General features: G+C 38.6%; 1 protein-coding gene across 1 annotated transcript in view; it reads right to left on the bottom strand.

The window, feature by feature from the left end:
• The window catches only part of SCAPER (S-phase cyclin A associated protein in the ER), a 322,376-nt gene that overhangs the window by 126,072 nt on the left and 172,692 nt on the right, over positions 1–23,612 (bottom strand). Inside the window, exon 23 of the mRNA XM_067534777.1 lies at positions 15,880–16,006. Within this exon, the coding sequence (XP_067390878.1) occupies positions 15,880–16,006 (127 nt within the window). The remainder of the gene's footprint in view (positions 1–15,879; positions 16,007–23,612) is intronic.

Below are 23,612 nucleotides of genomic sequence, written 5' to 3'. Positions count from 1 at the left end.
GTAGCTCATCAGTTTTTAATTGTTTCTTCTCATCTCTGTGGCAGGGTCCATATCAACAGAAAGCAAGTCTTCAGTGAAACCTACACAAGGGCAACCCGGTGTACCTACTAAAAACTGTTCTATTAATCTTCACACTAGCAACTGGTCACTATGAAGAAAAGGCCTGACAGTTTGTAGATTAAAATGTAAATACTGAATCTGATGCTGTACTGTTGAGGCCAACCATTTCTGACAGTCTCCGCAATGTGATAAACACCGTCTGTCTACAGTCCCCCTGTATTTGAAAGTTACGACAAACATTTTACTGGAATGTAAATAACTGACATCATGACTGGTGCTGCAATGGGCTGCCAATTTATCTAAAAATCAAGAAAATAAAAATGTTGTTTGACACTAAATAAACCATTAGTCGTCACTGGGGGAGCACTTTTTAGAGGTCATAAATGTTGTGAATCAGTTTTGAAAAGGAGTAGTGTAAAAGTGAAAAGCGTAGGCACTTAATGTACAGATTCAAACAGTTCTGAAACTGAAAAGATAAACATTACTAGGGGAATATTTTTTCTTCTCTGAAATCTACTTCCTATATGAAGAAAGACATTAAGCAGTACAAAATGATTTTCTTCTTAAGTTTAGAGGGTCGTTGAAAAATAGGTAACTGGAAATTTTGTTGCAATATGTACAGTTCCTATTAATGATATACAAAGAAGACATAAATGTGGATTAAATGGTTATACCATCGTCAGTTTTAATATCAACTTTAATATGGAGCTAATTGTATAATTATTATTTATTATTAGCATTTTGGTAATCCCTAGAAACCTCAACTGACATCAGGGTCCCATAGTGCTAGGCATCGTACAAACACACAGTAAGACAAAATCTCTGTTCCCCAAGGCAATAGGAAAAAGAATATCAGTGCATACAGAGTATGTGGCACATTAGATTGTTTTCCCTAATACGTTACAGCAATGTGTCACACGTGTCAGAATGTAGCCCTACACTGCAATGTTTCATGACCCTTCAGGCATGACCCTTCAATGGAATTTCTATAATCTTCATTTCTGTTCAATCATGATATGAAATAAACAATCAACTTCAGGACAAACATACTTCGAATTTGCAAGTAAAATAATCCCATATTTGATTTTTGCTCTCCCCTCAGACATTTTACTATTCTTGAATTCAACTGAAAACAGCACCCTCGAGTAGGGTGACCAGATAGCAAGTGTGAAAAATGGGGACAGGAGGTGGGGGTAATAGGCACCTATATAAAACAAAGCCCCAAATATTGGGACTATCCCTATAAAATCAGGACATCTGGTCACCCTATCCTCCCGGTAAGATTTTTATAAGTGCCTACATGATTTAAGTCATGTAGTCTTAGATGCTTTCAACCAGAGTTCTACATACTCACCACTACTGAAATTAAGGCCAAATGATTCTAATGCGATTTTATTTGAGCCACCAGTTGGTCACCTTGTCTTAAATAAATGCTTTTGGTGAAACAGGGGAAACTCTCCTATGCAATTCAATATTCTTGTGAATAATTAAACAGAAACAAGCAAACAACTCATCTCATCTCATCTCAAGCAATATGAGAAAAACCTATGTTGTATCAAAAATTAACCATGATTAGACAATAGCAAAAAAACACTTCAATACTGTGCCGGGATACCAAGGATCCCTCCACAAGAATGTACTGAATCTGGATAAATGTTTTATTTCAAATCAGAAGGATGTAAGATGCACACAATTTTTGCATAGATTTAACTATACTGATTTAGAAACTGATATCGTTAAATTCATCCCTAGTGTAGATGGAGTTACAATGGTATAAAGTTGGTACAGCCTATTCACGTAAATGTAGTGAAATAAACTGTTCCTATATATGCTGTAATTAAAGAGACGGTGCTAAACCAGTAGGGGCCCTAAGCAGGAATATTTTTGTCTCCCCTCCCAACACATAATAAAAAGCAAATAGGGCCCCCCCTTGAGCTGTTCGGTGCCCTAAGCAATTGCTTAGTCTGCCTATGCCTAGCACCAGCTCTGCAGTATATAGAACTGTGACCAAATTAGGGGGCTACACTCATTTAACTACATTAGTTTCTAAGCCAATATAGTTAAATTTGTACAAAAAATTCTGTGTAGACAAGCCCAAAGAAGGATGGAGTTAAGCAGGAAGTACACAAAGCTTGCTGAGACATGGCACAACGGACTTTCAGAGATATGCTGAAACTTTAAGCTGACAAGTTGGCAGAAGTCCTATCAGCCTTTAGACTTAGAAACAGTTTGTCTGGGCTGTTGGTAATATAACCATACTTTGTAAAACAATCATTGTGTCTGTCTAGTGACACTCCTGTCATCTCAATCTAGATAAAGTTAATTACTATTTCATTTTGTCATTTTCTCTTTTTAAGAAATGCCAAATCAACTTTGTAGTGATTTATGATAATTTAAAAATTGTATGTGGTGAATGTTAAACTGGGAATACCACTGCTGGATACCTCAGAGAGAAGAAAATTCTTTTCTAAGCTTCAGGGAGATGGAAGTAGGAGAAGGGATAATTGCTTAGGTGCTTAGCCAGGGTCACAAAAGGGTTGCATACCTCTTCCCAAACAGTGCTGCAAGAAAGCAGGCACAGACTAATACGAGCACAAGGTGAGCAACATGACCTGAGAGGTGCCAAGTCTACTTGCAGATGTCAGTTACCAAATGAAATACAAAGTCAAGTATTATTTTTTCTCGAAGTGCATCACAATACAATTCTAAAAGTTGTACTTTTAGTAAAGGTAATTCTTGTGTATAAAACAAGTTTAAGTTAAATGTACAGTCTCACCTTGGCTTCCTTGCACACTCAAAATTCCTACAGCCTTTGATGGGAGATGTAGGATCAGGCCCATAATGGCTAAACATATGAAGTTAAAATAAAAAGTTTGAGACACATTTTGGTCTGAGGGGTCTGAAACATCAGTTAGGTTTCAGTGGGCTTTGGAATTTATTCTTTGGCTTCAGCTAAACTGGTGATTTCAGGGGTCCCTTGACAGAAGGAGAGCTTAAATTTGATATAGTTTCCAAGATCTTGTGGAGGAGGAGGAGGGGACACCTAACAGTGTTTGCTGAGGGCTGCATAGAATATCAATCCGGGCTCATTTGTAATTGCCTTTATTATGTCTGTTACTGTGTTTTTAATTTTATGTTTATACAGATATATAGAGGGAGACTAAAGTTGATATAACTTCTTTCCCGAGATTCTGCCAGTGAATATGTACAAAAACTGAGAGTTGCCTTCTGAGAATACTAAGGTCTATATACTCTTGAGTGTTGCAGTTTGTTTATGTAATGATTGGTGACTATACTCTCCTAAGTGTTTTTCACTGGATGAAATTTTGGGCTGAAATGTTAGGAATATACACCGATTTTTAGAATATTGAGTTTTGTTTGAAGTTATTTACAGAAAGCAGCACAGAAGAGCACTGAAAATATCTTGTATAAAGGAGCAGCTATCCATTTTGGTTATATCCAATAAGAACTTTATAAGTCAAGTTTATTCTTTAGTACCGTTTAAGTTTTGTTTTTACTTTTGTGATTCATAGCTGGAGAATGCACACACACATACCTGTATTTTTGGTAGAGAACTGAGATTTCACATAAATTGAATATACCTTTCACTCTCTTCAGAAGTTCTGCATCAAACAACAAGTTAACTTCATATTAACATGCAACAAAAGTCACACTGTTTTGGTGCAAATAGATCCATTTCATACTGTAGCTGAAAGAGCAATATATATGTTTTTGCTTTAGTGGATGTCTTTACCTTCTAGTGGTTTATAAATATTGTTCATATGATATGGTTTGAAATGTGATAGTATTTAATAAAAAAGGTCAAAAAATTAAAACAGTAAAATGATATTCAGACATTCTCCAAAGAGTTACAAAAATCAATGAAAGATTCTTGTATTTTACTTTACCTAAAATAATAGCAGTTGAAAGTTTTATTTGATTTGTGTTTTAAAAAAACCCTTTATTTCAGTGGTGAGATTATTTAAGATTTTTGTCCTCATTGTTACTTTTAAAAGTGAAGAAAAAAGCATTTAAGAAACTACCTGTTTGAATACTAAGGTTTGAAGCACTAAGATATAGCACTGATTCCCTTGACCAAATATTTCTTTCAATCAACATGAACTGCTAGCAGAAGAAACATTCTGCATGAAAACTGTTTATACTATGCCTTTAAAGGGCTTTGTGAGAACTATTTTATTTTACTATTTTTTTATGTCACTATTTGTAAGTCTGAAAGACTTTTAGTAAGTTGCAAGGAGCTATTGTAGTGAACTCTGTCCTCCCTTAGGGCAATTTTTTATCCAACCCAGGCCATTAGCAGAGGTAAATCAATGTAACCAGCTCACACACACTGACAGCTTGTGTGGTTCCCACTCCCTCACTCCTCCCCCTCCACCATGGTATATTTTTATGCTCCCTGGGGAAATTCAATTAACAGTGTCAGTCTCCTCCTCTCAGTCAATGACTGACACCATCAAGATTCTTTTCACCACCCACTGACATGCAAGATGTGTCTGCTGATTTCTTGACTCACAAGTTAACAAGAGAATTACAGCCTACTTCTATAAATGACTATATATGATCTGTGTCATAAACACACTGACAGCTACTGAAATCAATCTTTCATGACCCTATTGATTAGGACACTCAGAAATAATGAGACTTCACTGGTGGCAGGGTAATGCTTGGAGAAAGAAAAAAAATGAGGCCTTGCCTATTAACTCCACCAAATTTATCTTTCTTTTCCCCTTTCCCTACTGTAGAGCCTACTAGCAACAAAGTGTTATACAGTTAATAATCAATGTTTAATTGTACTTCAGGTGTCTTTTTAAAAATCATTTTTGGAAAACTCATGATGAGAGGTTTATGCAATAACATAATTAATGATTATTATTACTATTATTTATGAAAGAGCATCAAAAGGCTGCATAGTACTAAGCATCTTACAAACAGAAATATTGTGGAATTTTCATACTCGTAATCAATTATCAGACTTGTACACTTTGAAAGAAATAACAGTAAATGGATATTTCTTAAAAATTTGAAACTGAAAACACGGCACAAATTGTTTCAAGAAAACCATCAAACTTGTTAAACAGTTCAAAGTAAATGGTAAAACACTAGGAGGAAGCGGTGATTTAAAAATGTTTGTGTATCAAAGTCAATCTTCACTATTTAGATACATATGACCCTAAGAAGAAGGTATGATATAATTTTGGTGTGTGCTGGTTATACTGGGCAGCAGCTGATCTGTAATCTGTACGCTGTACAGCAAAGTGAGACACTTGGTTATGTTCTCTAAGACTACAGTTGTGAAACAGAAAGAAAAATGTCTCTCACAAGTGACATTTTCTAAGGATTGGTGGGAGAGCATACACAATGTATTCTAGTGCTGGAAAAATCTTTCGAACAATATTGTCCAGAAGGATCAAAAAACAGTATAATAGGGCATAGGATTCTGTGGAAGAGAATTTATGCTTGTTGTTACTTTATTTTGATTTAAACAATATAAAAAAGCCTATGGTTCTAGGCACCATGCCATCAATTAAAAGAACAATAAAAATTGTTCATAACAATAAAAACAGAAAAGCATCCCCATACATAAAACAACTAGTCAACAACAACAACAAAACCATATTGCATAACAAAATCCCCACATCACACATCTTCAACCTTCACTAAAGGCCTATTCAAAAAAGATGGGCTTCGCAGCATACCCTGAAAAGTCAACACATTTGTGCTTTTTCAGACCAGGTTAGGGAATGAATTCTGAAGTCCAGGGGCACTCCTGATGAATGTCCTGCCACAGTCCCTCCAAACTAGACTCCAGTTCAAGGACTTCTGCTGATCTTATATACATCACTACTGCATATGAAGAGATGCAATCTCGCTGGCAGGCAGGATCCAGGCTAATTAGGATTTTAAAAATCAACTCTAACGCCGTAACTCTTGCTGTGAAAAACCCATTTTTCTAAGAGGAAAACCCCAGTGAACTTTTGGAGATTTTTTTTCATTTGTCAAATTTTTACATCCCTCTGCAGTATTCACATAACAGCATATTTTAAATTGTTAATACTATAAACAGAAGGCTCTAATTTCAATCTGTGAAAACACTATTCTAGTGTTAGTTAAATAAAAAGTTAAAAGTGAAATGATGTGAATATCAAGGTCCCTGCTGGGCCTATTAAGAAACAACAATAACGTTAAAGAACTGCCTAGGCACTAAAGGGGAAGGGGAGCAGAGGGAAATATTGTTGATTGGAGAAGGGGGCATGGTTAGTGGGTAAAATCAAATATCAGGGGATACTGAAGGGAGGGGGGAGTGGATGAATGGACACTAAAGTAGGTGGAGTTTAAAACTGGGAGGGGGGTTTGGTTTCTTAGAATCTAGAAATTTCTGAAAGGTAGCAGGATAACTGATAACATAATTCTATATAAAGTTGGATGGCTCATCTTATTTTTCCAGTCTTTCATTGTACATAATGTTGAATTTACCAGGTGGCTGTTTCTTACTGTAACTATAGTAAATGTAAAAGCAGCTGACAAATATACTCCAGTCCGGTGATGCTCCTATAAGTCCTACTTCCAGGACACATGCAGAAGCTTCACCCTCACTGATACGCAACTGTGGTGATAATTTAAGTCCCTAAATAATTTATGGATTTTCAGTACCTCTTTAACATCACCTCCACGCAGGAGTAGTGCAGGTTCAAAAATACGTTTGTGCTCACTATCTGCCTCACGGTTAGTTGCCTAAAAAAGGAGGATTGCTGCACTCACTTGTCAATGACACTCAGTGGAACTCTTAGGAAAATTACGAGAGTTCTGTGGCACTTTAAAGACTAACAAATTTAATTTTTGTAGGCATAAGCTTTCGTGAGACTCAGTTCACTTCGTCAGATGCAGAGGTAGAATGATACAGTAAATAGGAAACATAGATATACAAGTGCATAGAGAACAATGGGGGAGGTGGATGAAAGCCGGGTACTTGAGGACTAATGACAGTCATTGAGTAGGAGGTGAGAATGGGTGAGCAAAGCAATTCCTCAAGCACACATATTACACATATTACAAAACAAGCAATTCTACAGAGATACTAAAATGGCAAATGCAACTGAAGGAGGTTTCAGAGGAATTTGACAAACTACAGGCAGATTACACTACTTTTACAGTTTTAGAGGAAATCTGGCTTGATCTAATTAATTACTAAGAACTGGAACCAAACAAGGATAAAATAAAAAAATGATTTTTTTCTAATTCATTCATTCAGAAAATGATTTGATTCTAGAGACGCTAGAGAACCTTTCCATCACTTCATCAACATGAATAATCCACTCTCCCCACCATTTCCCCCGCCAAATAAAAAGAAAAGATTATTGTTGAGCCAAGACCAGGAGAAGGTAGTGGATATAAAAAATCCTGAGTTCCTTCCTTCTCTTTTAGACTTTAAAAATGAAGATTCAGATTTTTATTACAAATCTATGTTTATGAAAGGGGCTGTACCATAGTTTGTTGCAGCAAAACCCTGTGAGAAAGTCAACAGGCAGCAAGTGCACATCATGGAGCACTGGTGGTGTATGCTCATGGCAAGATGATCGGCTAGCAAGCAGGCCTCTGCAATCTGCACTCACTTCAGTTTCCAAACACATTTGAGGCGTAGCCCCATGTAGAGCACATTACAGTAGTCCACTCTAGAGATGGCATGGTTAATGGTAGCAAGGTCTGCATCCATGAGGAAATGTTGCTACTTCATCAAATGTAAACATTTTTTTTTTGACACTACCAAATGCACAACTCCATCTCATCTCACACACATACAAACACCAAATTCCTTGTACAAAGCCAGCTTATTTGGAGTAAAGGGAAGAAATGTTATTCATATATGCACAACTGCAACTTATCAAGCAGACAAGGCATTTCACACCGTGAGTTGAGAAAAATCTCTCTCAATAAATGCCATTACTCTGAAATGCTGCTACGGCTGCTATTGCTACAGGAAGAAAAGTGCTATTTTCACTACATTTACATCACTGATGGATTTTCCTTTGTTTTTACACTGCCATAAAGTTTCTAACCTAAACTGTCTATGAATGCAAGAGAAATAGGTATTTTTATTTAAAAGAAATGTTATTTCTATATGGGGGGCAATTGTGATGGCTGTGGCTTTTGCATAGGTGGACAAAACGGGACTGGATCCATCAACTTTTTCACAAAGACCACTGAACAGCATTCTGATAGTTACTACTGACATGGAGACCAATTTCAACCAGTGCCTTCACTGCTGAAAGGCTCCATATGTCATCCAATCCACTGAGGCAATCTGGTATATTTGTATAATTGTAAAGGATTGTTTTCATTACAAGATACACAGGCGCTGGCATACTGCCATCAGGCTGTGCTACAGCAAAAACATGCAGCTGGCGGCTAGTTCCCCACTCAGGAAAAATCAGTATCACGATGAGGCTGCAGGATGTGCACTCTTTCTAATTCCAGCAACAGCAGAGAGGAAGCTGCTGGCAGAGAACAGCAGAATCAATAATTTAAAACACAATGCATTTGCAGAAATTGAATTAGTCATTAGCCTTTGGAATTCACTTTTTTACAATCCGAAGTTACTACTGTTGGTAGGAGTATGAGATCCCAAGTATCCCAACAATTTTTAAAAATGTATTATGTAAGATCCAGATCTCAAGACCACTCATTTCTTCTTATGGATTTTTAAATGCATCACTTCCCAGTTACTCTTAACTACTACGGCTACGCATAATACTCCCACATACATTAAAAAAGCAGCAATGAGGTTTTGTAAGGGAGGGTTCAGTAAACCTGACTGGAATAAATTCTGAAGTATTACTCTACGTTCTTAGTTTTGCACAAAAGGAAATATTTTCTTAAGATATATGGTTTGAAACTTCACATTTTCTCCCTAGTTAAAAGTTTTTAAACCTTACGTCTTCTGCAGTTAAAAAATATAAACCAAAATGAAAAAACTCTTCCTTTCTTTAAACAGCCAAGTTAAAAATATATATAATCTAAAGACTAAATTAACAACAACAATATTCACCCAAGGACAGAAAAGAATAATAAGGAGCTAGAGTGCAATTTGTAAATGACAAATTATACAAATAGCAATCTTGGCCTGGGTTCTCCCAACCCCCAGATTATTATATAGCAGCTCCATTTGTTTTCACTGTCAAACTCGGTGATGCAAATTTATTATAATTGTACTTATTAGAACTGAAATTGTATTTCCTAAAAAATAACACAGCTTTTCAGATAATATTCTAGGAAAAATTTCTTAGGCTATATTACAAACCCCTGATGTTTCTTTAACTAGGAGTATGTATGATCATTGTGTCTTCACTATATCAACATTTTGTTAATATTTCTTTGGGATTTGTGCTTGGCAGATTCCCACCATAAACTCTGTTATTTGGGGCTAGTAACTATATGATCTGCTCTGAGCAAGGGACAACACATTGATGTGCTGCCTCTGCAGCAGCCCAGGAGAATCAATCACTTTCCCTGTTTCCTCTAGGGAAGGAGTAATCTGGCGTGGTTTATACTGTGCTGTTGAGCATTGCAGAGAGAGGGAGCAGAATCAAAGCTCTATCTACTCTTCCCACCGCTGGCTATCTTAGGTGGGGAGCTGCATAGTGTGCTAGCTTTTGAATCCCATTCTAAGGTGCATATCTCCCTCCAGACACTGTACAGGGAAGCCTGAGGCCTAAATCAGGGTAAGTCTACACTAAAAATATAAATCGACCTATATTAGATCGATTTACAGCCACCGCAGTAATTATTGTGGTGATTCATGTCCACTCTACCGCCCAGGGCTTCTCCCCTCCCCGTTCCCCGCTGGGAACTGTTGAAAGCCGCCTGGGGCTTCTCGCTCCTGGGGAGCAGGGTCCAGCTGCCCCAGCTTCTTGCCCTCCAGATGACTTCTCCACATGGTAGCCAGCCAGCCTTGTCAATTTCACACCTCCATCAGTGAGGTCTAGCTGCCCGGGCTTTTTGCCCCAGCTTCCAGCTGGGAGCAAGATGCAAGGCCGAGATCACTTGGGCTTCTCACCCCAAGCTTGGGCTTCTCACCCTAGCCAGGATCGGGGTCCAAGCGCCCAGCTTTCCAGGGAAGCGTGTGGCAGCTGGGCTCTAGCTGTCCAGCTTTTTTGTCAATTTCACAGCAGGAGCCAACAGCAGATGTAAGGGATGGCAGCCAAGACAGTCAACTACCGATGTAAGGGATGCAGTGTCTACACAGACACTGCGCTGCCTTAACTATACCTACATAACTCTCCCGCCTCTCATGGAGGTGGACTTATGATGTCAGTGTAGTAGGGCACTTACATCAGCGGGAGGATTATTGTAGTGTAGACACTGTAGTGTAGGTCGATGTAAGCTGCCTTATGTTGACCTTACTGTGTAGCGTAGACCAGCCCTTAGGTTTTCTGATTCCACTGATTTTCTAGGCACCTAGAAGTTAGGTGTGGCAATGCTGAGCCTTGCAATGCCTAAGCACCTTTATGAACTTAGCCCTTACTGCTTTGTATCACCAAGCAAGCTAGGTCATGATTTGGACCTTAAATAGCAACTTTCCTCAACACAGCATGAAACACCGCCAACATTTTATATTACCACATGTGATTTCCTCCGCTACATAAGGTGTCCTTTTGCCAACATATGTGCACAATTTTATGGGAAATTAATCTATTTCACAAAGGTAATCATCATTAATGGACATTACTTATATAACCCCATATGCATATGTAAGAAAATAAAATCCTAAAGTATTAAAAACTTTAACTTATATATAAATTTGAGTATTACAAAAATATGCACTTCCAATTAAAACAGCTACTGAATATTACTCTTTTATAAGCAAATATATTTAAATAAAACGCTAATTTGTTTTCCTCAAATTGGTTTTATGCTCTCCCGCTAACATAAGTAGTTGTGTAAAATAAGAAATATATAATTGCCATAAGATATCAACTGTAGTGAAATGACTAACAATGAATCTGTTTGAGAGACACTGATAGGAGGAAAATTCATGCACATGTACTTTCTATTTTTGTTATTATTTAAGTGACTGAAATATAGCAAAATTAGCAGTGGCATGAGAAAGAAAGAGACTCCATACTCTTTACAATTCTATAATTACAGTGTAGATCCTTAAGTATGATAAGGGCAAAATATAGAAAAAAAACGAATTTTGACTTGAGCAATGGCCTCATTTTGAAAACATCATATAAAGCATATGTTCGCAATATTTCTTGAAAACAACGATAGCTACTATTCCATTATCTGATTGGCACCAATGTTAATAGAACAAAGATAAACTATGTTCTCCTGGTAAATATATATGCAGCCTTAGTTTGAACAGAGCACTTTAGAACACAGAATATATATGATATATGCTTGCTTGCCTTTTATTAGAAAAGTTCAATTTCTGCTTAGATCAGAAGAGTTCAATTTCTTTTTCTTTTATACAATAATTAAACTAGAATTGATAAAACTATGATCCATCTTGTATACTATTGGATTGGATCACAATAAGTTTTCGAGTTATAAAAGTTATACTGGTTGTTTAAATAATTATTTTTCTCTCTCTTACACTGTAAGTTAATGGAAAAATTTATTGTTAATTGTACTAATGATGTCCAGTTTTGGAACTTATTGAATAACAGCTTGACTTTGAAAGGTGCTAAGTACCTCAAACTCCCACTGAAGTTAATGAAATTACTCAGGATTCACTCCAGTGTAGCTCAGAGTAGAATTTGGCCTACTGTGTTCTATTTTTTAGTAATCACTTGTGTTAATACAGATTGTATTGCCATTTCTATACTACAAAAACCCTTGAACAAAGTATTGATTCTACTGTAGCTATTAAATAAAAATGCATTTCAACCTATAATATGCAGCATTGCTGTAGATTTGAAGAGCTCTGTGTAACCTCAAAAGTTTGTCTCTCTCACCAACACAAGTTGGTCAAGTAAAAGATATTACCTTACCCACCTTGTCTCTCTTTCAACTTATAACACAGTCATGAAACAATGTACCATCACAAAGCTGACACAGCACTTCCTAAGATACCTAGCACCACCATAATAATGGAAACAATGGGCCAAATTCTTCCCTGTCATGAAAACCCATTTGGTCTGATTCTCAGTTACTCCAGTCCTGCGCTTGGGGCAGGAATGAAGGGGAAATTAAAGGGGAATTAAAGGTAGGTTTAAGTCACCTTTATGTTCTCTGTATTCTGGGATCATTCAGGAGTTTGTTTGGTTCCCAGTGTAAGCTGGTGGAGCCTCAAGGCTGCTCAACCAGAAAATAACTGCAGTAGATGGAATTTCAGCTATGCATCCTGACACCCTGAGCTAACCCCTATATCTTCAGGTCTGGGACCAAAGCAACTGTAGAGCCGTTCTACTAGTTTTACACCCACCAGGGAAGCTCTCTGCAAATTCTTGGGGGCATTTCCATCCATTTAAGGAACCTTTACAATGCCAGAGTAGTGTAAAGGGGACAATTTAAACAGACACACCCACAGCAATTCCGGGTCCCAGCGCAGAAGAGTCCATGGCCCCCGCCCTCCTGGAAAGGAATGGCTGAGGTTTACGACCATGGGCAGTGGGTGAAACTTCCCCTTGGGGAAGCTAGGGCCCCAACTCTTATGCCTGTGGCCCTGCCCAGACTCCACCCCTGCTCTGCCTCAGGCCACGCCCCCACTCCAGGCCCCACCCCGCTCCACTCCAGACCCCACCTCTTCCCCCACTCCACGCCCCTTCCTCTTTTCCACACCCTCCTTTCTCCCAGATGGCAAGTGACAGTTGGGAGGCTGAGTGGGTAGGAGGGATGCGGGGACAGGGAGGCCAAGAGGGAAGGAAGGATGTGGAAAAGAGAAGGTGAGGCCAAGTGGGGAGGGACGTGGTGGCCAATGGGCCGAGCGTGGGAGGGATCTGGGGTGGAGCAGTGGTAGGCTATGGGGGGGGGGCACAGGCGGAGGAGGCGGGGTGGGGAGCTAGCTTTCACCACTGCCCGTGGCCTGGGCCCTTTTAAAACCGCTGGAACCCTGAGCAATTGCCCCTTTTGCCCCCCACCCCCATCAGGGGGCCTGAATGTAAATCTGAATCATTCCCATTGGCTTCAATGGGTTTGCAGAAAGTGTTAAGACAAAATTTGGCTCACATAGGTGCCATTACTTTCGTTGTAGAATGGTGACTTACAATGCAGGTGCCACATGTAGTGTGCAGTAAAAAAGAGGGGAAACACAAAAGGCTTGCCAGCAGGAGAGGAACCCTGCACCGCTCCCCAAAAAAGACCACCCAACATATCAGGTCTGATATTTCATTGCCTTGCACCTTGTATGATTATTTACACCTGTGCAAAGTGCTGATTTGGTAGTATTTTACTCTGTATTCATTTTGCACAGGTGTAAATGACTATACATGATGCAAGGGAGAGAAGAACAGGCCCATCTTCATCAAATGACTGATCCAAAGCCCACTGATGTTAGTGGAAAGGCTGTGTATTGACTTCAGTGTATTTTGGATCAGGCTCTAAAAAAAGATATAGGTAAATTATTTAACTGTGGAATGTACTATTTCAACCAGTGAAAATTTTCACTTCAAATACATAGGGGAAAAAAAGCAAACTAAACAGAACTCTTCAAATTTCAGTTCTTTGTAACATTTCTAATAAAAAATTGGATACTTCCTTCTTAGCTTGCAAGTTTCACTAGCAATATAAACCATATTTCAATTTCACTTTTACAGCAATAACATAAATGTTTTTCCCTTTTTGCTGAAAACCATTGCTCAGTACTGTTTATCCAAGCAGTCTGTTCCTGCGCTCTGTGAGCCACTATACTTTGTAATATAGGCAGCATGATGTCATTTTAATCTTCCAACATGAAGGGAAAGGAAACACAAATGGCTACCATTCCTAAGCTAATGTAATAATTGTATAAATTGCTTCTCAAAAATGGGCAAGAAATTGGAAAATGAGAGAGTCTTAAAAGATATCAACTGCTCTAAACTAAATGTTATGAGTTTAAGAGTTGCTGTGCTATGAAAATAAAAACACAAGTCCACCAGTAAACCTGAAAGCTTATTGTCAAAGTAGCATAGTCATTTGGAATATATACAGGTCAAAGAAATGAAAGACTTTTAGATTTACAAGGCTTGATTTTCTCATTTATTTGGAACCTTTTGTGCTAGTCTGGCATTGTAAATAAGCTAGAGAGCTGCTGAATCTTCCTAGCTAAGGATATAGACGAGTTGCAAACTAATGTAGCTGTGGGGGGCAGAGTGGGGGCACAAAAGGGAGCAATAGCATGGCAGCAGCAGAATTCAAATACCTCACACAGCACCACAGCCAAGGCTGCTCTAACCGATGTTGAAGCTATAGCCAGTGCAGAACTGGCCTCACAATCAAAGAGTCACGGCTGGCTATATTGCAGCCCCTCTCAGTTACATCCAAACAAAAAAGGGTATACCTAAGAATTTAGGCCACAGTCTCTCTTAGGGCTGGTCTACACTTACTGTAAAATTTGACTACAGTTGACAGGAGATACAAAAGCTACATGGAGTAGCTTCCGTATCTCCTGTCGACTTCCTAACTGCTACTTACCGCAGCATCTTCACTTTGCTGTGCCGATGGAAAATGCGCTCCCATCAACGCAGCGTTATTCTTTTTCCAGGAATAGATTTATTAAATCGACTTCCAGATTGACTGAGTGGGTCTCCACTTCCACTCAATCAATCCCGAACAATCGATCTGATGGTGGCGAATTTGCCACTGTCAGTGAAGACATACCCTCTGTCTATGTGGGTGACTGCCATAATCGACATGGTTGGTATGCATAAGCACAGATGGAGGACTTCTATAGCTCTTAAATATTTTTATTAGAGCATCTGTGGAATCTGAATGAACTTGAAGTGAAGGAATATTTGCCACAATTTAATACAACAACATTACACTTCGTGACATGGGTCACAGAAAACTTTGCTTCTCTAACTTCCATCAGTGTATAAACTTTGGCAGATATGAAGTTACTTATTCAGGTTCATAAGACTTGCAGCTGGATCCCTACTTAAATTTGGCAGTATACTAAAATATCAGGAAAGGCAACTGGAAAAAATCCATGTCAAATCCATCTGTTTAAACTACATTTACTTGTGGTAACAGCATACACATGTCTAAAGTTACTGATAAACCACAGAAAGCTTATGTAATCCTGTTGCTATCCAAAACTAAAAACAATATTCATCTTCAACGAATACCCAGAGAAAATCACTGTTCATATGTGTCTCGTGTGTGGTGATGGTCTTTAACTTATCTATTTAAAAAGGGTGAGGACTTTCACAAAATTAAGAAAAGAGAGAGAAATGCAATCCCCCGCATTTCAAGTTTTATTGGAAAAATCTGCTTAAACAGTAAAAATATAAAATCATGCTATAACTTCTTTAATCTTAAAAAGTTTTTTTTTATGATGAGCAAAAAGAAAATTTCTCACATGCAAAAAGCTATCTAAAAATATCGGAAATACCATACAGACCAGAAGTCCATCTAGTTTGGTATACTCTCTCTGACAATGGTCAGTATCATATGCATCCGGGGAAGGAACAGATAGCTCCAGAATGGTCAATTATGTAAAAGCCAGCTCATATAAAAAGTTTCTTCCTAACTCCCATCCATTACACATACAACTCCCTGAAGTAGGAACGTTTATAACTCCTATATTCTTGTACATACATGTCTTGAATCCCACTAAGCTGGGCATTCCATGGTTTAATTATGCAATAATAGTTATAATACCTCTTTTTCCAGAATACGAGAGATTTCTCCTAAAGTCCTGTCCAGAGCAGAAGCCTTGTTGTTTGCCAATGAACTGTTATCCTGTACTTGGAACTGCTTTAGAAGATCTTTTGCTAATCGCTGCAGCCTTCAACATTAAACAAAAGACAAAAATGAGTTAAAAGAGAAAAAAGTCACATTCAAGTAGAATTTCATTTTGTACAGATTCTTACTGAGACTTTATTAGCCTCAATTTGATTAAGAAAAATCTGCATACAGGTATTATTACTCATATTGCAGTAGCATCCAAAATGTGCTCCACAGAGGAAAGACAGCCAGAGCCTATAAAGATTACACTTTAAAAAGACAAAGAGATGAAGAAAGGGGGAGGTGAGGCAGCATGCAAGTAAAGTGATCAGGGTGATCACAAGCACATATTAGTTATGTTTGTTTGCTGCTGCTGTTGTCTTTTTTAAGTTAAACACAGTTAATTCCCCCATTCTCCCTCCACAATTCAGCCAACTTATCTTTCCCAGCATCAGTTCCAGTATCCTTTTGCCTCCTTCTCCCAGCATTCAACTACCTCCCTTCATACAGATAAGTGATTCACTCAGGAGAGGAGTAAAGGGCATACAACATTAAATGACTTAATTGGTTTCTTAAAAAGTGGGCTTTTAGGGGAGACTGAAATTAAGAGAGGGTAGTGGCTTTACAGACTAGTTCAGGAAGGGCATTCCCTTCATCAGGGGCAAAAAAGAAAGTGTGGTGGTAGCTGTGGCATATGTAGAGATATGTTGGGATGTGCACTGGTGGATTAGCATGAGTGTACGAGGATGAAATAAGAAACAGGTAGGGATAAGTAAGGAAGGAAGTTATGTAGGACCTTGAAATTGATCACAAAGAGTCTGAACACCATGCATGGTGGAAGGGTGAGCCGGGAAGCATTCACAGTGGGGGGTGACACTGTGGTAGAATGACAGGAATGGGAAGATGATCTTAACTAATACCAGAAGGTTGAAAAGGTAGTCAGCATGTCTGTAGAATATATATCGAGGTGATTTGTAGTTAATGATTTTAAAAAATTCTAAATGAGGGAAAGGCCCAAGCAAGGAGAACACCTGCTTAATCAATGGAAGGTGATTTTTTTTTTTTTTTCCTCTGAAAAATAGTAAGTAAATAAATCTATAAAAAGACTTCATAAGACTCTGAATCTGCAGAGTTAACACACCCAATAAAAGTTAAAATGAAAATGATCATCAAGATTTCTTTGAGGCTAGGACTTGTTACCATCTGGTCAGCTGGATGCACTGACATTCAGCCAGGGGATTTTTCTAAGAAAGAAATGCTAAGAGTGGATTAAGTCCAAACAAGATATTCTCTGCAGTGCCATCTCCTCTGTGAAAAATTAAATTGAAAAAATTTCTTCTGTACTTACTAAAGTGGGAGAAAAGATGGAAAAAAAGGAGAAAAAGTGTAGACTTGGGACAGCAAATCTTATTAACTAAAGACGATGACTGAACAACACAAGCAGGTTACAAAATTAGTGAAAGGCAGAATGGCAGCAGCCCATACTTAGAAAATCTAATAAGATCTAGAAATGTAAGAGGTCTAGGTGATTTTAGGGGAAGGTGATTCAGACCTACTTTATTTTCTGGAAAATTTGCAAGAGTTCTGAATCTAAATAAAGATCTCTTTGAAAATGACTACCACATTCTCAAGAGGAAAGCCCATAAAAACGTCACTAAAAAGAGAAACATCATAATCACAATTCTGAGCAGAGAGAGCAAGATGGAATTCTGCTTGCTGCATTTAATATAAAAAGAGCAGAATTAAAATGGGAGGAAGATCGAAACTCAGCCATGTAGGCCCAAAGAAGGGAGTCTTATGCTCTTAAAGAATTTGGCGGATAAAGATGATAAAGCCTCATTTTTATATATGGCAAATCTAAGTCTCTTTTGATGAGAGAATGTGTGTGTGTATTTTATCTACATCTATATGTGGATCAGATAGTGTCCAGAGTACTTAACATTATCTAAGACACCTCTCAAGAACTAGAGGGAAGTGAAAAAGGTCTTACTGAATAATTATAATATTAAACAACCACTTTCACTGACAAGTTCCCTTGCTTCCTTCCTGAGCTGGAAAGACCTTTGTGTATACACCTGGCAATGCTGAGTTTTTTCACGCAATGTTATGTTGTTACATATCAATGATAGTCTGTATAAATGCTCAATTAAAAGTCAGTAAGTTGGAGTACTGAGAAACTAGAACATTACCTATGGCCGGAGCAAATTTTGCTCATTATTCAGTTATTTTCCCTCCCCCCAAATAATAATTTGTTTCTTCTGGAATGATCATTATTTACTGAAAGTGCTGGTTAGTTTTAATGTTAGACTGCATGTTTGACAACAAGAATTTTTCTTCTCTTTTTGGATTATACTGACTTTCTTAGATCTTTTTATAAAATCTGAGCAAAAAAAGTGTGGATATTATTAACAACCACAATTTCTAAGTTTAATATTTGGTCTGAATAATTTTTTATTGTATTTTTGGATACCCATCCAATCTATGCACTGGAACCATATGGCATCTTGATGACTTACTTCCTCAATAATTTTTAAAAATTCTGAAGTTGCGTATGTTATAGTATGTATCTCTCTGAAAGGTGGATTCTGGAATAGTATATAATGGCTGGGTTAAGGTTGTTTTTAGAATACACAATGTGGTATTTTACACATTTACATTTAATTTACAGACTATATAAATTATGAGTGTAATTAAATACATACCTATCTTAGCTGTTTTTTCTTCATATGTTGAAATAGGTTTCTTAACTGTGATGTTCCTTATTTCCAGGAGAAATCTTATCTGAAAAGTTAACTTCCTTTTGTCTGTCAATTTCCTTGATTATTGAAAACACCAGACCAAAGAGTCTCCAGCTCCACCCTAACCTTTTCTGCCTTGTGGAGTTTGGGAACTCTGCAGAGTCCCTGATTCTCCTTATCTCATGCTGACATGCAAAAAGTCCCCTCCAAAGCATGTGTGTCTAGGGAGGCGTAATCTGGTCTATTGTAAATAGATACACTACAGAACAATGCTCAAAAAGAACTTTTATTGAAAGTCTTGTCCTAATGGGTTATGAACCAACAAGTCTGGTAATTATGAGAGGAAAATAATTTAGTGATGGGCTGGGATGGTACTCTTGGGGGCTTTTGGGAACTCTTTTACCATCAAATTGAAAGAAGAAATGCAGTGATTTCATGAATCTGATGGAGCTTCTCCTTGGATACAGATCTATCATCCTTGCCAGAGATGACTAAAATCTTCAGTGTTCTGAAGAGCATTTTTTTTTTATTTTTACTCTGCAGAGCACCAGATTGTGTCAAGTATTTTAAAAAATCCGAGGGAAAAATATTCTCTAACTCTGTTCCTCGACCTCCACACAGACCTATTTCAAAGTGCATATGCTGAATACTATACACACCCAGACACAGATTTATATATATATATATATATATATATATATATATATAGGGAGCCAGTGTTTGGAATGGGCTCACCCCTTCTCCTGCAAAACAGGATAGTGGGCTACTGATGAAAAAAGGAGAATGAGTGAAGAAGGCACTGCTTGGGATAATGAGGGGTGAGGGTAAAGTTCCCTCCTTTTCTAAGAAAGCCAAGGAGCAAACTAGAAGCTAGTTGTGGATAAGCCAGGCTTCTACAGAAGTTGGTTGAGGGAGCAACTACCAGGGATGAGGACCATGTATAGCAAGGATTGTGTCATTAGCAGTGAGAGATACCAAGGTCCTTATTATGATTATAGATGTAACTGTAACAGAATGTCAGTGGAACTGAATCTTGTGACAGATAACAGACATTCACTGTAAAGTACATATTGAGGTCTTTATATATAGACATATTGGAATGAAGCCGAGATCTTTATTTCCAAAGTGGGGAACTATTTTCCAGTTTTATTGACAGTTTTGCAACCATACTAAATCTTTTTTTTTTTAATGGAATGCTCTGGCAAGTCTAAGTAGACCACATCTTATATTTATAGCAAAGAACTGTTTTGATTAATTATATTTGGATAAAAACGCTGATTGTTTCATACTGAATATTTTTCTTCAATGGATAATATCGTGAGGAAATAGCCTAAATTAGAGCAACACAAAAATGATATTACACAAAAGGGAAAAAGCCCTTACTTACCTGTATGGTAATTGTTGTTCTTTGAGATGTGGCTGCAGATGTGTATTCCACTCAGTTGTGCGCATGCCCATTGTGCTGAAGCCAGAGAGTTTTCGGCAGCAACCCCAATCTCCACCAATTCCTTTGCACTGAACTACGGTGGCTCAAAATTCTGATGCAGAGGGAATGGAGGGAGGGTCATGGAATACACACATGCAACCATATTTTGAAGAACAATGGTTACAGTACAGGTAAGTAACCAGATTTTCTTCTTCCAGTGATTATACACATGTATTCCACTCAGATGACTCAAAAGCAGTACTATCAGGAGGTGGGGCTCCAAGTATATTTAAACAGTGACTCAATATTGCTTTCCCAAAGTTTGCATCAGAGTCTGAAGCAGTTGTGATGGCATAATGATGAGCAAATGTATTCATGGCAGACCAAATAGCAGCTCTACCAATGTCCATTATGGAGATGTCCCTTAGAAAAGCTACTGAGGTAGCCTGAGCTCTTGTTGAATGGGCCAATAGTCTTTGGGAAGGAGGGATGTTCACTACCTCACACGCTGGTGTAATACAGGAAGTAATCCATTTGGAAATTGTCTGTGCTGAAACTGCCTGACTTCTCATTCTGCCATCATATGAAACAACGAGCCAAGAAGACAGCCTAAAAGTCTTAGTCCTATATAGACAGAAGGCCAGTGCTTGTCTGACATCCAAAGTATGCAGACGGTCTTTGTCCCTATTTGAGTGCCATTTCGGGGGAAAAAAGAGGTAAGTACATTGTTTGGTTCAAATGAAAATCTGAACTTTAGTTTACAATTTTGGATGTGGTCTCAGAAGCTACTTTATCTTTAAAAAACAGTGTATAAGATGTACTACCATGACAGCCTGAAGCTCCCCCATTCTCCTTTCTGATGTAATGGTGATGAGAAAGGATGTCTTTTGAGACAGGTGAAGCCAAGAACAGGTGGCCAAAGGCTCAAATGGAGGACCTATTAGAGCCACTAATACAGTACTGAGGTTCCAAAGTGGTACTGTAACTTTAACAGAAAGAAAAAGTCAAACACTCCCTTTTAAAAATCTGGAAACCATGCGGCTGGAAAAAACAGATCTCCCTTGAGTGGAAGACAGATAGCTAAGATTGCTGCTAAGTGGACTCTCAGGGAGGTAAGAGAAAGGATTTGATGTGTAACAGGTACTCAAAAATTTCCTGAATCTTAGGTTCTGCTTGGTGAATTCTGAGAGTAGAAAACCAGATAGAAAAACGCTTCCACTTAGCCAAATATAGTGATCTAGTGGATTTCTATCTACTGTCAAGTAATATCTCCTGAACTGCCATTGGGCAGTCCTTCTCCACTTGATCTAACCACTCAACAGCCATGCTGTGAGGTGCACTGCAGACTGTTCAGATCTGGGTGACTCATTCATCTGTTTTGCTGAGACAGTAAAACCATGGGTTTGAATCCAGAAACTCTGAAGATCCAAGAACCAGAGCTGTCTCACACTGGCATGATAAGAATTATCTTGGTGTAATCTTGTTTTAATTTGAGAATAACCTGCGAGATGAGTAGAATAGGGGGAAATGCATACATGAGACTTGATCCCCATCTCAGCAGAAAAGTGTTCATTAGTGAGTCTGGACTATGACCTACTGAGGACAGAACTGATGGCATTTCTTTTTGTCTTTTGTTACAAACAGGCTGACTGCTTTGACTTGAAAGATAGTTCTCAGCACACTGTTCTTGAGGGACTATTTGTCATTCTGGGAGAATCTCTTGCCTGGTAATTGGCCATCTGGTTCTGGGAGACAGGTAAGTGAGATGCAATTGGAGTAGCCTTCCTTGATGCCAAAGTCCCAGAGAGTCATCATTCTTGGCAAAGCTGATTGGACCACCTCCATCCCGGTCAGTTTAGGTAGTATATCATAGTTGTATTGTTGGTCAATTTTTGGATTGACAAACCTTTGATGTGAGGAAGAAAGGCACAACAAATCTTGTGAATTGCGCAGAGTTAGAGGACACTGATATGAAGAGCCGCTCTTGCTCTTCCCTTAACACTTGGGTTCGCAACCCCTCTAAGTGAATACCTCACCTTATCATAGAAACATTGGTAATAATTATCCTGGAAGGAAGAGGCTAAGAGAAAGAATGCCTCCATATATGTTGTTCTGATCCAACTACCACTCTACGGAAGATAGGATCGCAGGAGGAATCCAGACCAACTTGTCTAAGGGGTATCTGGTTAGTCAATAAACAAACTTCAGCCATTCCTGAAGGATGTGCAGGCTCAGCCTGACATGTTGGGTCACATAAGTACATGAGGCCATTTACCTAGTAGCCTTAGACACACTCAGACGGCAGTGGTGGTAAGATGTCACGTTAGAAATAGGCACAACTTGTGTATGGTCTGAAATCTATCCTGAGACATGTCAAGCCATTGAATTCCTAGAATGGAGTAGGGCCCCGATGAACTTGATTTTCTATGTTCGGACTAATATGGATTTTCCCTTGTTCAGAAAGAGTCCCAGACAGTCAAAGAGATGGATGATGAACTAAATGTGGTGAAGAATCTGATGTTTCAATCTGCCTCTCACCAACCAATCATCCAGATAAGAGAAGACATGAATTCCCTTTTTCCTTAATAAGGTCGCCACCTTCGCTATGCACTGGGTAAATACATGTGAAACTCACAACAGTCCAAAGTGAAGTACTGTATATTGATAATGTTGGCCCACTGCTACAGCTCTCAAAACTTCCTGTGACTTGGCAGTACTGTCACACAGAAGTAGGCGTTCTGGAGAGCAAAAGTAGAAACCAGCCATTGTGATGAAGGGAAGGATGGATTGATGCTAGGGGAACCATGCAAAATCTTATATATTTGATGAACTTGTTGAGATTTTCAAGGTGTAGTATGGGACTTAGAGCCTCTCTTGGACTTGAGGATTAGAAACTGTCATAGATAAAGCCCCTTTCCCCAATGCCGAAGGAAACGTCTTCTATGGCCCCTACAGTAAGCACAGTCTGAACTTCCTGACTTGTGAGATGGGTCCCTAAAAAGGGATAGAGTAGATATGTTGGGAAGTAGGGGAGGGGGGCAAAAGGAATTGGATAGACTATCCCAGTCTTACAGTCTTCAGGACCCATTTGTCTGTGGTTATGGCCTCTCAAACATTGAGGAAGTGGCCATATCTGTCCCCATGCATGGGGGGAGATAGCAAGAAGATCACCAACGATTGTATTGCTGTCTTCAAAGGAGAAGTCAAATGTGTTGCTTCCAAACAGCAGACAGAGGATGAGCTGACTGATTCGTATTAGAATTGGAGGATCTCCTTCTCTGTGATTTGTACTTCCTTTTAAAAAATTTGCAACCTCAAGTGGTTCTGGTTTGTTTTAGGAGTCCTGGAAAGGACAACCAATGCCTCTTCCTCAGAGAAGAGACTGAGCCAAGGGGTCTCTCAGAGACCACTATAGCCTGATTAGTGAACCGTGGGTAGACAACAGTGTATTTGGTTGAGAGCTCTAGGGCTGAGGTGGGTCTCATGGTCTGCTTCATGACGTG

The sequence above is a fragment of the Emydura macquarii genome, unplaced genomic scaffold, assembly GCF_026122565.2.
Source record: "Emydura macquarii macquarii isolate MOO-44397 ecotype Brisbane River unplaced genomic scaffold, CSIRO-AGI_Emac_v2 contig_3451, whole genome shotgun sequence".
Classification (NCBI taxonomy): domain Eukaryota; kingdom Metazoa; phylum Chordata; order Testudines; family Chelidae; genus Emydura; species Emydura macquarii.
Note: the sequence above shows the minus strand (reverse complement) of the source record. Positions and strands in the feature narration are given on the sequence as shown.